General features: G+C 52.6%; 1 protein-coding gene across 1 annotated transcript in view; it reads right to left on the bottom strand.

Moving 5' to 3' along the window:
* CERCAM (cerebral endothelial cell adhesion molecule) overlaps positions 1 to 14,647 on the bottom strand; it is a 306,391-nt gene that overhangs the window by 66,535 nt on the left and 225,209 nt on the right. Inside the window, exon 9 of the mRNA XM_085614124.1 lies at positions 7,183 to 7,315. Coding sequence (XP_085470250.1) covers positions 7,183 to 7,315 — 133 coding nt within the window. The remainder of the gene's footprint in view (positions 1 to 7,182; positions 7,316 to 14,647) is intronic.

The raw sequence follows: 14,647 nt of genomic DNA, 5'->3' as shown, positions 1-14,647 counted from the left end.
TATCCATTTCGAATGCCGGGTTTAAAGCGGGCCCATACAGGCCGTGATTAATCGCAGCCAGCTGGGAGGCCCAATAATATCGTTTGATATCCGGGAGGGCAATCCCGCCGTCATACCATGGGAGCGTCACCTTTGCCAGAGCGATACGCGGCCTCCCGTCCCAGAACAGGCGGCGCTGCAAACTCTCCACCTCACGGAAGTAGCGCGCTGGGACGGGGTCCATAGTATTCTGCAAAGCGTAGAGGAAGCGCAGCAGAGACATCATCTTAAACAATGCCGCCCGGCCGAGCGGCGAGAGCGGCAAGCGCCGCCAGCGCGTGACATCTTCCTTCAGGCGCTGGAGGGGGGGAAGCAAGTTCCGATCATACCGGGCCTCCGGGTCCAGAGTAATGAAGACACCCAGGTACCGAAATCCCTGCGGGCGATCTGGATCGGACAGCCCCGCGGGAGAATGGGCGCCTCCCCAGAGAGAACATACACGCACAATTTAGCCCAGTTGATGACAAGGCCGGAGTTACGACCAAATGAATGCAAAACATCAACCAGTACTATAAGTGAGTTACGTGGGGAAGCTAGGTACAAGAGGATGTCATCAGCGTATAGGGATACGCGGTCCTCATGCTCGGGGGTCCAACGGAGACCACGGATGGAAGGCTCCCACCGCAGCCACTCTGCCAGGGGCTCCAAGGCAAGCGCAAAAAGGAGCGGCGATAAGGGGCAGCCCTGCCGCGTGCCCCGGCCCAGCTCAAACGGAGCCGATACTCTACCGTTCACCACCACCTGCGTCAATGGGCCCGAATACAGCAATTTGACCCAACTGATGAACCCTGCGCCAAAGCCAAACTTCGCAAGCATCGCCCAGATGTATGGCCATTCAAGCGTATCAAACGCCATGGTGGCGTCCAGGGATGCCAAAATGGCCGGCTCCCGTATGTACTGAACACGTGCAAGCACCCCATGCAAACGCCGCAAGTTAAGAGCTGTGTTACGATGGGGAATAAAGCCGGACTGATCCTGGTGAACCAGTTCGCCCACCACGCCGACCAGCCGATTAGCCAGGACCTTGGCGAGAATTTTAGGCTCCGCGTTCAGTAGCGAAATGGGCCGATAGGATGTAACCCGGTCCCGAGGTCTCCCCTCCTTGTGGATAACCACGATTGTAGCCAGACGTTGGTCCAGCGGGAGGGAGCCCACCGAATGGGCCTCCAGGAACATCGATCGGAGATGTGGTGCCAGCGTATCCGGTCTCAATTTGTACAACTCGATGGGGAGACCATTAGGACCCATGGCCTTGCCGGAAGCGACCGAACGTATGGCGAGGGCGATTTCGTCGGAGGTTGGAGCGGCGTCCAACGACACTCTGTCCTCCTCCGAAAGGGAAGGCAGCGCGATATCCCTGAGCAGGGTACGGGAATCCTCTTCAGAGCAGGAAGACACCGGGAATACACCCCACGGAAATAGTCCGCGAAGCACGAGACAATTTCTTCCGGCTCAGTAACACACACACCGTCTGTTTTCTCAATCAGCGGGACTACACGACTCGCTCTCTCCTTTTTGTCCAGCCACGAAATCAATTTACCAGCCTTATCACCCACATCATACAATCTCCCCTGTTGCTCTCTACTGAGGCCCCTGGCTGTCTCCGTGACGAGGGCCCTATAGGCCGCTTGCTTGAGTTGGAGGACATGCAATACGGCATCCGTCACCCCACTTTCTAGATTACCCTCCAACTCGGCTATCTCAGCTTCCACCCGGGTCACCTCCTCCCGCTCGCGCCTCCGGGTGTGGGAGATGAGGGACAGGGCCTCTCCTCGTAGTACTGTCTTGAATGCCTCCCACAGTGAGACAGCCGAAGGCACGGACCCCACATTCTCGTCAAAGTAGCGCTGGAGGGATTTAATCAATTCAGCGCGAATAGTGGGGTCGCGCAAGTACCAGGGATTGATCGGGACCACCCTATCCTCACCCCTCGGAAAAAGGTCCAGGTGCAACAGGAGCGGGGAATGGTCCGAGATACCCCGTGCCAAATGGCGCACCTCTCCCACCCTCCCAACATAGGCCGCCGGGACCAGGACATAATCTAGTCGTGAGAGACTACCATGGGCCCCCGAATGGAAGGTATACTGTAACTGCGTGGGATGTTTTAAACGCCAGCAATCCACCAATCCCAAAGTGTCCAATAGACCAGAGAGCCACGCTTGGGCCCGGGGGAGGTCCCTAGGGGGGTGACGATCCACAGTCCCGGAAACCACCGCATTGAAAACCCCCCCCACCACCAGAATCCCTCCCGGAAGGCCAAGGAGGAGGCGCCCCAGGTCCGCAAAGGTGGTCGACTGCAGCCCCGGTGGGACGTATACTGACACAAAAACCACCACTTTGCCCTCCATCCTTCCCACCAAGACCGCGTAACGTCCCCTGTCGTCATGGAGCACCTCATCAATCTCCAGCGGAAGCGAGTTCTTAACCATGATGCCCACACCCCTTGAGCCAGACGTAAAGCCCGAATGGGCCACTAGGCGATAGCCACGCCGATTCATGGCGCAGAAGGAGTTGCCAATGAGGTGTGTCTCCTGAAGAAAAACTACATCGGGCGAGATTCGCTTCAAGAACTGCAGGACCACCCCACGTTTAATCCTGTCCCCCAGTCCATTCACGTTCCAGGACAACAGAGTTAGTTCCCTACCCCCCATCATAGACAAGAGCCACCATTCATCCCCCCGAGAGCACTATAGAGCTAGCACAATGATACTTTTGCCTTGTGGTGAAAACGAACAACACCCCCCCATCCCTACCCACCCACCCCAACAAAACTCCCCCCTCCCTGCACCCCTGCATGAGCCCGAACAGCCCCCCCAACGTGCAGTGTGCCTGTCGCCCCATATATATAATAAAAACTAGCTAAGCCCCCTAGAGGAGGAGGGAGAACCCCCAAGAGACCCCACACAACCTCCATAGGAGGGGAAATTATACAGACAGATGCTTAATCGAGAGTGGCAACATTTTTGTCCAGAGTGAAGCCCAACATTACCCCCTCAGTCCCGATCCAGTGTGCCGTCTCCCCCCGCCGCCCCCCCCGCCCCCCAGATCACGATCCCCAGACAGAGTGTCCAGCCAGTCTCCGGCCGCTTCGGGGCGATCAAAAAAGTGCGTGCGACCCTCTACCTCCACTCGCAGCTTGGCTGGGAAGAGCATTGCGTATTTAAGGTTCAAGTCCCGAAGACGGCGCTTGATGCCTTGGAAGCTCAGTCTCTGCTTCTGGACCGCTGGGGTGAAATCCGGATAAAAGTTCACCTCCATGTTGTCAAGCTTAACCGGCCCCAACAGTCTGGAGGCTTGCAGGATAGCGTCTCTGTCCCGAAAGTTGAAAATCCGGGCAATGAGGGGCCGCGGAGGGGCTCCGACCTTCGGCCTTCCCCCGGGAACCCTGTGGGCCCGCTCCACCGCGAAGAATTTACTCAGCCCCCGTGGCTGGAGATGGGTAGCGATCAGGTCCTCCACAAATAGGTCCGCTGCCGCTTCCTCCCGTCCCTCGGGTACTCCGATGATGCGGATGTTGTTTCTCCGGGCCCGACTCTCGGAGTCCTCCAGGCGCCGATCCATAAGCGCGCTCGCCTGACTAAGCCGGCGCACCTCTGTTTGTAGCGCCGCCACATCAGTAGTAAGGCCCGATGCGGTGTGGGCCAAAGAATCAACTCGGTCGTTGGTCTTGGAAAGATCGGCCCTCACCAGGCCAACATCCACGAGGACCGAGTCGATCTTCTGTGCCAGTGTGTCGAACCGCTGGCCTACCGAGGCCTTCATCTCGGCAATGGCACCCATGACATCCCGCAGAGTCAGGTCCGTGGGCAGGTCCGGGGCATCAGGAGGGTCCTCAAGGGATTTGTGCGGTCCGCCGGGAGATCCCTTCTGGAGGGTATAGCGGTCCATACTGTTGGCCTGATGGGTGGTGCCACGCCGGGTCGGCTTGGTCTTTGCCCGGTCTCCATCTTGTCTGGTGGCCATGGCCACTAGTCTCCCGATCGCACCAGTCACGTCGTGAAGGGCAGGCAATCAGGGCCACAAGCTCCGGGGGGGGCCACCCCCGATCGGCGGGGTGGGTCACAGCCGGCGGGCAGGCCAAGTCTCCCAGCGAGACCACACCAACACAAAGAGCCCCGCGACCCAACCCTGCAGTGATTGCAAGGGGGTGCGAAAGCGAAAGCGCGGGGTGCGCGACTCGCCAGGCCCGGCCCGCCGCTGTTGTTCACTTTGTCACTGGGTCACCCCTCAGTGCAAATCCGGGGTCTGGCGAGGAGAAAGCCGCAGACTTCAATCGGTGCTCACTCCGGTGTCCGAGGTCCGATTTGACAACGGGAAACGGGTGCCACCTCAGCTCAGGCTCACCAACACATTCCCCTCATCCGAGACAGGATAAATTCAGGATAGTCGTGGGAGGTTGCGGAGGTCCTCGGGAGCCTCGCACCTACGCGGCCATCTTGGTTGCGCGCTAGGCTCCTCCTCGTGATAAGCATTTTCAAAGGGAACACTTTTCTTAACTTTTTAGTTGAATAGGGCCCTGGCTGTGAAGAGACTTACAAGCTATTCACACGGCTTTAAACTTGCTACAGGGAGCCAGTGTAGCTGAACTGCGGCTCGGGGTGCTGATTTGTGTCTAGGGATGCCCAGAAGTAGGGGGGGTTGCCGTGTTTTGGAGGGTCTGGCACTTGTTTAGGCAACGCTCTTGTGAGCTGGTGTAGAGCACATTACAGTAGTTGAGTCTCGAATATGTGAGTGCTGTGACTATGGTTTTCTGCAGGGCTGAGGGAATATTGGGGAGAACCTTACTAAGAATTTACAGAATGAAAAAATAGGAGGATGTAATATGATCAATCTGTTCCTCAAAGGATAGCTTAGTGTCAAAAATCACTCCCAGATTTTTGGCTTTTACACTGGGATTGGAAGAGAGCCCAGTTGACAAGACTTCCAGTGGGAAGACCAGAAGGAGGGGTTCGTGCCAAACAGTAGGACCTCTGTTTTTGAAAAATTTAGTTTCAGACAACTGTCACTCATCCAATTGCCTATGTGGAGCCCACAGCAACGAGACTTAGCAGCCGTTGTCTGTGGCTCGCCTATGTCTGATACGATGATTTGAGTATCGTCAACATATGAGACCAGAGAGAATCCATAGGACTTAATCCAACCAGCCAGCAGGGAAACATATAGATTGAAAAGGGTGGGGCTTAGTGAAGACCCTTGTGGCACCCCACAGGGCAAGGAAAAATAAGGTGAGAAAAAGTCCCCCAAAGCCATTGATTGACCTCAGTCCATGGTGGTCCTTGGTGGTCGTCAGTGGTCGTCGGTGGTCATCAGTGGTCCTTGGTGGTCAAGTCTTTAACACCGACAGAGGTGAGACGGTCAACCAAGCGATTGTGGTTGACCATGTCTAATGCGGCTGAAAGATCCAATAGGATCAAGGCTGCATTTCCCCAATCACCCAGGGTCGGTCTGAGTTCTTCTGGAGGTGTAATAAGAGCTAGTTCCGTGCTATGATGCGCACAGAGCTCAAATTGGGATGCCCCTGAAATTAGATTATCAATAATGAAGTTGGTCAGTTCAGAGTTAGGTAGGATGTGTATTGTATTTGACCAGGTCAGGATACTTTCACTTCACCTAGGCCAACCCTATTTATAGCTGCTGGAGGATGGATCATAACCAGCGAAGGCTGAGTACATCATTCACTGGAGCAGAGTCAGCACCAGGAGCTGGAAAAATCAAAAGTATGTGCAGAAGTACTGGACGCAGAGGTGGCATCATCTCTCGGCTCATGTCCTCAAGCATAGGACCTAGAGGCGGAGCCAACATTTGAGTCAGGAAAGGGGCCCACCGACCAGAAGGCCTGTTCAGTGAGCAGCAGCGAGGATGAAAGGAAGAGAGGTATGTTCAATGCTTCAAGCATGGTGTAAGAAGACTTCCTGTGGAACGGAGCCTTCCATATGTACCTTCCTGGAAACCAAATTTGAAGAAGCAACAACTAACTTGCTCGTCACAGCCCCAGAGCATGAAACATGTTCACTTGCAGACTTGGATAGCTCTCCAATGGATGAAGCCATCACCGTGAGCAGTTCTGGATGTGTGTGAAGGATTCAAACTCCAAGGGCAGACCTCAGAGATTCTGTTTTTTCTAGAGAAGATATTTCCCTAAAGGAACTTCAAAAGCAAACATTAGAAATTCCAGCAAAGAGTAACTCTGGAACCGCGTCAACAGCTGAGGAACAAAAGGCACTGATGTGAGATGCCAACTTGGCACCATATACATCTCAGAGATCTCATTAGCAGACACCCCAGTGTCCAGCTGCAGCCATGGCATCATCTACTCACGCAGGAGAGTCATTTCAACCTTCCTGGATCCAGTCTGATGCTTGAGGGAGGTTCATGAGATGAGGAATCTGAAGCCATTTCAACCTTTCTGGATCTAGTCTGATGCCCGAGGGAGGATTCATGAGATGAGGAATCTGGAGTCATTTCAACCTTTCTGGATCCAGTCTGATACCTAAGGGAGGATTCATGAAATGAAGAATCTGGAGTCATTTCAACCTTTCTGGATCCAGTCTGATGCCCGAGGGAGATTCGTGAGATGGGGAATATGAAGCCATTTCAACATTTCTGGATCCAGTCTGAGGCCCGAGGGAGATTCATGAGGTGAGGAATCTGGATTACAACTATTGGCCTTGTCAGTGCTTGTTAGCGTTGCTTCCCATCAGGAATGCAGTTCACGTGTGCAGGACAGTGCGTGAATACAGCGACGGACATCAGTGATTATCTGCCCCCTGGTGGCAGCTTTTAACACATAGTGCAAGAGACATGAAAGTGAGGACTAAACTAGGTGTGTAAAATACAGTCCTTGGTGTTTCTGAACAAATATAGGTTTCTAAGGATTCTTTAAATATTTGAACGTCTAGTTGGTTGGACTACACTACTCTTTACAATCGTGTGAAGGAGCCAAAAACTTTACTCTCCAAAGTGCGGTTTTCCTCACTGCTTATAACAAGAGGAAGTGGATATCCTTGCGGCACACGATCTTACCCTGAGAACTGCTGCCCCATAACACACACAACTCCTCGCCCCTAGCGTTGCCACATGCAGTCTCAACACCCCTTTCTCTGGAAGGCAGGGCTCTCCTCAAGTTTAACACCCCAGCCTTACCTCCTCCCAGATGTAGAAGTGGCTGAGGAAGCATCCGACCTCCCCCTTGGTGAGGGTCCTGCCAGAGTAGGGGTCATAGTATCCGGGGAGAAGGTCAACTCCCAGCTCCTTTATCCCACTGCTGTTCAAAGCCCTAAAAGCACAAAGAAACAGGTGAGAGTAAAGATCTGAGTCAGTGAGCACAGCCAGGGGGCAGCAAAGAGCCCAGCCAGGGGGCAGACGAGAGCACAGCCAGGGGGCAGCAAAGAGCCCAGCCAGGGGGCAGACGAGAGCAAAGTCAGGAATCACAGCCAAGGGGCAGAAGATCACAGCCAGGGGGTAGACGAGAGCACAGCCAGGGGGCAGACGAGAGCACAGCCAGGGGGCAGACGAGAGCACAGCCAGGGGGCAGACGAGACCACAGCCAGGGGGCAGACGAGAGCACAGCCAGGGGGCAGCAAAGAGCCCAGCCAGGGGGCAGACGAGAGCAAAGTCAGGAATCACAGCCAAGGGGCAGACGAGAGCACAGCCAGAGAGCACATCTAGGGGGCAGACGAGGGCATAACCAAGGAGCAGACTTGAGCACAGCCAGGGGGCAGGCGAGAGCTGAGTCAGGAATCACAGCCAAGGGGCAGACGAGAGCACAGCCAGAGAGCACAGCTAGGGGGCAGACGAGAGCACAGCCAGTTATCAGTAGAGAGAACAGGCAGGGAGCAGATGAGATCACAGCCAGGGAGCAGACGAGAGCACAGCCAGAGAGCACAGCTAGTGGGCAGACGAGGGCATAACCAAGGAGCAGACAAGAGCCAAGCCAAGGAGCAGACTTGAGCACAGCAAGGGGGCAGGCGAGAGCAGAGTCAGGAATCACAGCCAAGGGGCAGAAGAGGGCACAAGCAAGGAGCAGCAGCAAATACAACAAGGAAGCAACAGAGAGTACATCTAAGGTGCACAACCAGCAGCAATAAGAAGCATAACCAGGAAGCAATAGGAAGCACAGCAAGGGAGCAGAAGGAAACACAGCCAGGGAGCAGAAGGAAACACAACCAGGGAGCAAAAAGAAACCCACCAGGGAGCAGACGAAAACACAACAAGGGAGCAGAAGAAAACTCAAACAGGGAGCAGAAGGAAACACAGCCAGGGAGCAGAAGGAAACACAGCCAGGGAGCAGAAGAAAACCCAGCCAGGGAGCAGAAGAAAACCCAGCCAGGGAGCAGAAGAAAACCCAGCCAGGGAGGAGAAGAAAACACAACCAGGGAGCAGAAGGAAACACAACGATGGAGCAGAAGGAAACACAACGAGGGAGCAGAAGGAAACACAACTAGGGAGCAGAAAGAAACCCACCAGGGAGCAGACGGAAACCCAACCAGGGAGCAGAATGAAACACCGCCAAGGAGCAGAAGGAAACACAGCCATGGAGCAGAAGGAAAGCCAACCAGGGAGCAGAAGGAAACACAGCCAGGGAGCAGAAGGAAGCACAGCCAGGGAGCAGAAGGAAACACAACCAAGGAGCAAAAGGAAACACAGCCAGGGAGCAGAAGGAGAGCCAACCAGGGAGCAGAAGGAAACACAGCTAGGGAGCAGAAGGAAACACAGCCAGGGAGCAGAAGTAAACACAACCAGGGAGCAGAAGGAAACACAGCTAGGGAGCAGAAGGAAACACAGCCAGGGAGCAGAAGGAAACACAGCTAGGGAGCAGAAGGAAACGCAACCAAGGAGCAAAAGGAAACGCAACCAGGGAGCAGAAGGAAACGCAACCAGGGAGCAGAAGGAAACACAGCTAGGGAGCAGAAGGAAACACAACCAGGGAGCAAAAGGAAACACAGCCAGGGAGCAGAAGGAAACACAGCTAGGGAGCAGAAGGAAACGCAACCAAGGAGCAAAAGGAAACGCAACCAGGGAGCAGAAGGAAACGCAACCAGGGAGCAGAAGGAAACACAACCAGGGCATTCAGTTAATTTATTGCTAACACGACTGGATAATTTACATCTGTCTCTGTATGGAAGGTGTAATGTCCTTAAAATGCAAATTTTTCCTAAATTCCTATACTTGTTCCGTACTATTCCTTTGGAATTTTCCCAATTAAGTTTAGCTAAAGCGGACAGAATATGCAATAGGTTTCTGTGGGGTTACCGTCGGCCGTGTAGGGCGGCAAAGTGGATGTGTCAATCCCGGCAAAGGGGTGGCTGGGCGGTTCCCAATCTTTTATTTTATTTTTGGTCCTCCATAATTCAATATTTTGGATTACCACTGTTTGGAGATATTGCTGGGCCCCCATTACTGTGTAGGCCCTCAATTTTTGAAGTAGGACTAGGTGAAAATGCATGGGGGATTTTATTACGAGTGCTGGAACCTAGTTACTACAAGAAAACCAAGTTTAAGGTAGCTTGGTCTATGTTTTCAGTATGGCGTAAGGTTCGTCGAAAATGGGCGGTTCCCAACCTGAACTATTATACGCCTTTCTCAGCTTGGTTATTACCCTCAGTTTTTCGGGATCAGGTCACTTTTAAATGGATTGTAGGAGGGTTGGCAAAACTGGGGGATCTAGGTCATGACGGTTGTCTAGCATCTTTTTCATGGCTCAGGGATAGGTACCAGCTTAGTACACAGGATTTCTTCAAATACTTACAACTCCGGAGTTTCATAGATAGAACGAAGGTCAACTCAGAGGTATTGTTTGGCAAGATTACATTGCTGGAGTTGATTTCCAGACGCTCGAAAATAGGGGTAATTTATCAGCATTTACTCTCAGGCCTGCCAGATGATATCACAGTGTATACTAGTAAACTCGAGGCTAAGCTGGGGGTAACAGGGTTGGATATATCAGAAGCTCTTGAACTGGCCGGGAGTGTCCTAACTTCCGGGAGTTTACGGTCTCAGGGCTATATGGCCATGTTTGATTTATATTACACCCTGGCTAAGATATCTAAGTGGGGGGGTAATGGCCTGCATGGTTGCCCCAGATGCGGGCTTTTGGCTGCAAACGACGTTCACATGTTTTTTGAATGTGTAAGACTCCGGTCTTTTCTGGGTGATGTTGAGCAATTTATCAACTTAAGGCTTCAGATGCCTGTTACGCTTTCCCCTGAATTGGTGATCTGTGGGCTCGAAAGCAGTATGCTGCATGAAAGATCTCAACATACCTCTGCTTCAGTGTTAATCGCAATGGCTATGGTTCGTCTATGTATTACTTCGGACTGGATCAGTCCTGAGGCTCCTACCTTCTTTAATTGGAGAGCAAGGATGTTGTCCCTGCATAACATAGAGACTGCTGTGTGGGAAAGATGGGGCAGACGGAGACGTGACTTGGGTAAAAAGATTTGGACCCCTTTTGAAGATTGGTTAGCCCAATAGGGTCTTAGCCGTGTTATTATTACAATGTAAAACAATTGTGCACCTTTTTTCTTATTACTTATGCTTTAATGTTCATTTTACAAAGCCACCATGCTAAGTGTAAATCGTTATATCACATACATGTAAACAAGCTTTATTAATAAAAAAAATAAAATAAACAAAAAGGAAACACAACCAGGGAGCAGAAGGAAACACAGCCAGGGAGCAGAAGGAAACGCAACCAGGGAGCAGGGAGCAGAAGGAAACGCAACCAGGGAGCAGAAGGAAACGCAACCAGGGAGCAGAAGGAAACGCAACCAGGGAGCAGAAGGAAACACAGCCAGGGAGCAGAAGGAAACGCAACCAGGGAGCAGAAGGAAATGCAACCAGGGAGCAGAAGGAAACGCAACCACGGAGCAGAAGGAAACAGCCAGGGAGCAGAAGGAAACGCAACCAGGGAGCAGAAGGAAACGCAACCAGGGAGCAGAAGGAAACAGGGAGCAGAAGAAAACACAACCAGGGAGCAGTAGAAAACCCAGCCAGGGAGGAGAAGGAAAAACAACCAGGGAGCAGAAGGAAACACAATCAGGAAGCAGAAGGAAACACAACCAGGGAGCAGAAAGAAACCCACCAGGGCGCAGACGGAAACACAGCCAGGGAGCAGAAGAAACACAACCAGGGAGCAGAAGGAAACACAGCCACGGAGCAGAAGGAAACACATCCACCAGGGAGCAGAAGGAAACACAACCAGGGAGCAGAAGGAAACACAGCCAGGAGCAGATGGAAACACAGCCAGGGAGCAGAAGAAACACAGCCACGGAGCAGAAGGAAACACATCCGCCAGAGAGCAGAAGGAAACACAACCAGGGAGCAGAAGGAAACACAACCAGGGAGCAGAAGGAAACACAACCAGGGAGCAGAAGGAAACACAAACAGGGAGTAGAAGGAAACACAACCAGGGAGCAGAACCCAGCCTGGGAGCAGAAGGAAACACAGCCAGGGAGCAGAAGGAAACACAGCCAGGGAGCAGAAGGAAACACAACCAGGGAGCAGAAGAAAACCCAGCCAGGGAGGAGAAGGAAAAACAACCAGGGAGCAGAAGGAAACACAATCAGGATGCAGAAGGAAACACAACCAGGGAGCAGAAAGAAACCCACCAGGGCGCAGACGGAAACACAGCCAGGGAGCAGAAGAAACACAACCAGGGAGCAGAAGGAAACACAGCCACGGAGCAGAAGGAAACACAGCCAGAAGCAGATGGAAACACAGCCAGGGAGAAGAAGAAACACAACCAGTGAGCAGAAGGAAACACAGCCAGAAGCAGATGGAAACACAGCCAGGGAGCAGAAGAAACACAACCAGGGAGCAGAAGGAAACACATCCGCCAGGGAGCAGAAGGAAACACATCCGCCAGGGAGCAGAAGGAAACACAACCAGGGAGAAGAAGGAACCACAACCAGGGAGCAGAAGGAAACACATCCGACAGGGAGCAGAAGGAAACACATCCGACAGGGAGCCGAAGGAAACACAACCAGGGAGCAGAAGGAAACACAGCCAGGAGCAGGTGGAAACACAGCCAGGGAGCAGAAGAAACACAACCAGGGAGCAGAAGGAAACACATCCGCCAGGGAGCAGAAGGAAACACATCCGCCAGGGAGCAGAAGGAAACACAACCAGGGAGCAGAAGGAAACACAATCAGGGAGTAGAAGGAAACATAACCAGGGAGCAGAACCCAGCCTGGGAGCAGAAGGAAACACAGCCAGGGAGCAGAAGGAAACACAACCAGTGAGCAGAAGGACACACAACCAGGGTGTAGAAGGAAACACCACCAGGGGGCAGAAGGAAACACAACCAGGGAGCAGAAAGAACCCCAACCAGGGAGCAGAAGGAAACACAGCCAGGGAGCAGATGGAAACACAGCCAGGGAGCAGATCGAAACAACCGAGTAGCAGAAGGAAACACAACCAATGAGCAGAAGGAAACACAACCGAGGAGCAGAAGGAAACGCAACCAGGGAGCAGAAGGAAACGCGGCCAGGGGGCAGAAGGAAACACAGCCATGGAGCAGAAGGAAACACAACCAGGGAGCAGAAGGAAACACAGCCAGGAGCAGGTGGAAACACAGCCAGGGAGCAGAAGAAACACAACCAGGGAGCAGAAGGAAACACATCCGCCAGGGAGCAGAAGGAAACACATCCGCCAGGGAGCAGAAGGAAACACAACCAGGGAGCAGAAGGAAACACAACCAGGGAGTAGAAGGAAACATAACCAGGGAGCAGAACCCAGCCTGGGAGCAGAAGGAAACACAGCCAGGGAGCAGAAGGAAACACAACCAGTGAGCAGAAGGACACACAACCAGGGTGTAGAAGGAAACACCACCAGGGGGCAGAAGGAAACACAACCAGGGAGCAGAAGAAAACCCAGCCAGGAAGGAGAAGGAAACACAACCAGGGAGGAGAAGGAAACACCGCCAAGGAGCAGAAGGAAACACAGCCAGGGAGCAGAAGGAAACACAGCCAGAGGCAGTAGGAAACACAACCAGGGAGCAGAAGGAAACGCAGCCAGGGAGCAGAAGGAAACGCAGCCAGGGAGCAGAAGGAAACACAACCAGGGAGCAGAAGGAAACACAGCCAGGGAGAAGAAGGAACCTCAACCAGGGAGCACAAGGAAACACAACCAGGGAGCACAAGGACACAGAACCAGGAAGTAGAAGGAAACATCACCAGGGAGCAGAAGGAAACACAACCAGGGAGCACAAGGAAACCCAACAAGGGAGCCGAAAGAACCCCAACCAGGGAGCAGAAGGAAACACAACCAGGGAGCAGAAGGAAACAAACAGGGAGCAGAAGGAAACACAGCCAGGGAGCACAAGGAAACACAGCCAGGGAGCACAAGGAAACACAGCCAGGGAGCAGAAGGAAACACAAAACACAACCAGAGAGCAGAAGGAAACACAGCCAGGAATTAGCCAGAAACACAGACAGGGAGTAGACAGAAACACAACCAGGGAGGAGAAAGAAACACCACCACGAAGTAGAAGGAAACACAACCAGGGATCAGAAGGAAAGTGAACCAGGGAGCAGAAGGAAACACCGCCTGGGAGCAGAAGGAAACACCACCAGGGAGCAGAAGGAAACACAGCCACGGAGCAGAAGGAAACACCACCAGGGAGCAGAAGGAAGCACCACCAGGGAGCAGAAGGAAACACATCCGACAGGGAGCAGAAGGAAACACATCCGACAGGGAGCCGAAGGAAACACAACCAGGGAGCAGAAGGAAACACAGCCATGGAGCAGAAGGAAAGCCAACCAGGGAGCAGAAGGAAACACAGCCAGGGAGCAGAAGGAAACACAGCCAGGGAGCAGAAGGAAACACAACCAAGGAGCAATAGGAAACACAGCCAGGGAGCAGAAGTAAACACAACCAGGGAGCAGAAGGAAACACAGCTAGGGAGCAGAAGGAAACACAGCCAGGGAGCAGAAGGAAACACAGCCAGGGAGTAGAAGGAAACGCAACCAAGGAGCAAAAGGAAACGCAACCAGGGAGCAGAAGGAAACACAACCAGGGCATTCAGTTAATTTATTGCTAACACGACTGGATAATTTACATCTGTCTCTGTATGGAAGGTGTAATGTCCTTAAAATGCTAATTTTTCCTAAATTCCTATACTTGTTCCGTACTATTCCTTTGGAATTTTCCCAATTAAGTTTAGCTAAAGCGGACAGAATATGCAATAGGTTTCTGTGGGGTTACCGTCGGCCGTGTAGGGCGGCAAAGTGGATGTGTCAATCCCGGCAAAGGGGTGGCTGGGCGGTTCCCAATCTTTTATTTTATTTTTGGTCCTCCATAATTCAATATTTTGGATTACCACTGTTTGGAGATATTGCTGGGCCCCCATTACTGTGTAGGCCCTCAATTTTTGAAGTAGGACTAGGTGAAAATGCATGGGGGATTTTATTACGAGTGCTGGAACCTAGTTACTACAAGAAAACCAAGTTTAAGGTAGCTTGGTCTATGTTTTCAGTATGGCGTAAGGTTCGTCGAAAATGGGCGGTTCCCAACCTGAACTATTATACGCCTTTCTCAGCTTGGTTATTACCCTCAGTTTTTCGGGATCAGGTCACTTTTAAATGGATTGTAGGAGGGTTGGCAAAAC

Source organism: Triturus cristatus, chromosome 1_2 (genome assembly GCF_964204655.1).
Source record: "Triturus cristatus chromosome 1_2, aTriCri1.1, whole genome shotgun sequence".
NCBI classification, from domain to species: Eukaryota; Metazoa; Chordata; class Amphibia; order Caudata; family Salamandridae; genus Triturus; species Triturus cristatus.
The sequence above is the reverse complement of the archived record's forward strand: the minus strand, read 5'-3'. Positions and strand labels throughout refer to the sequence as shown.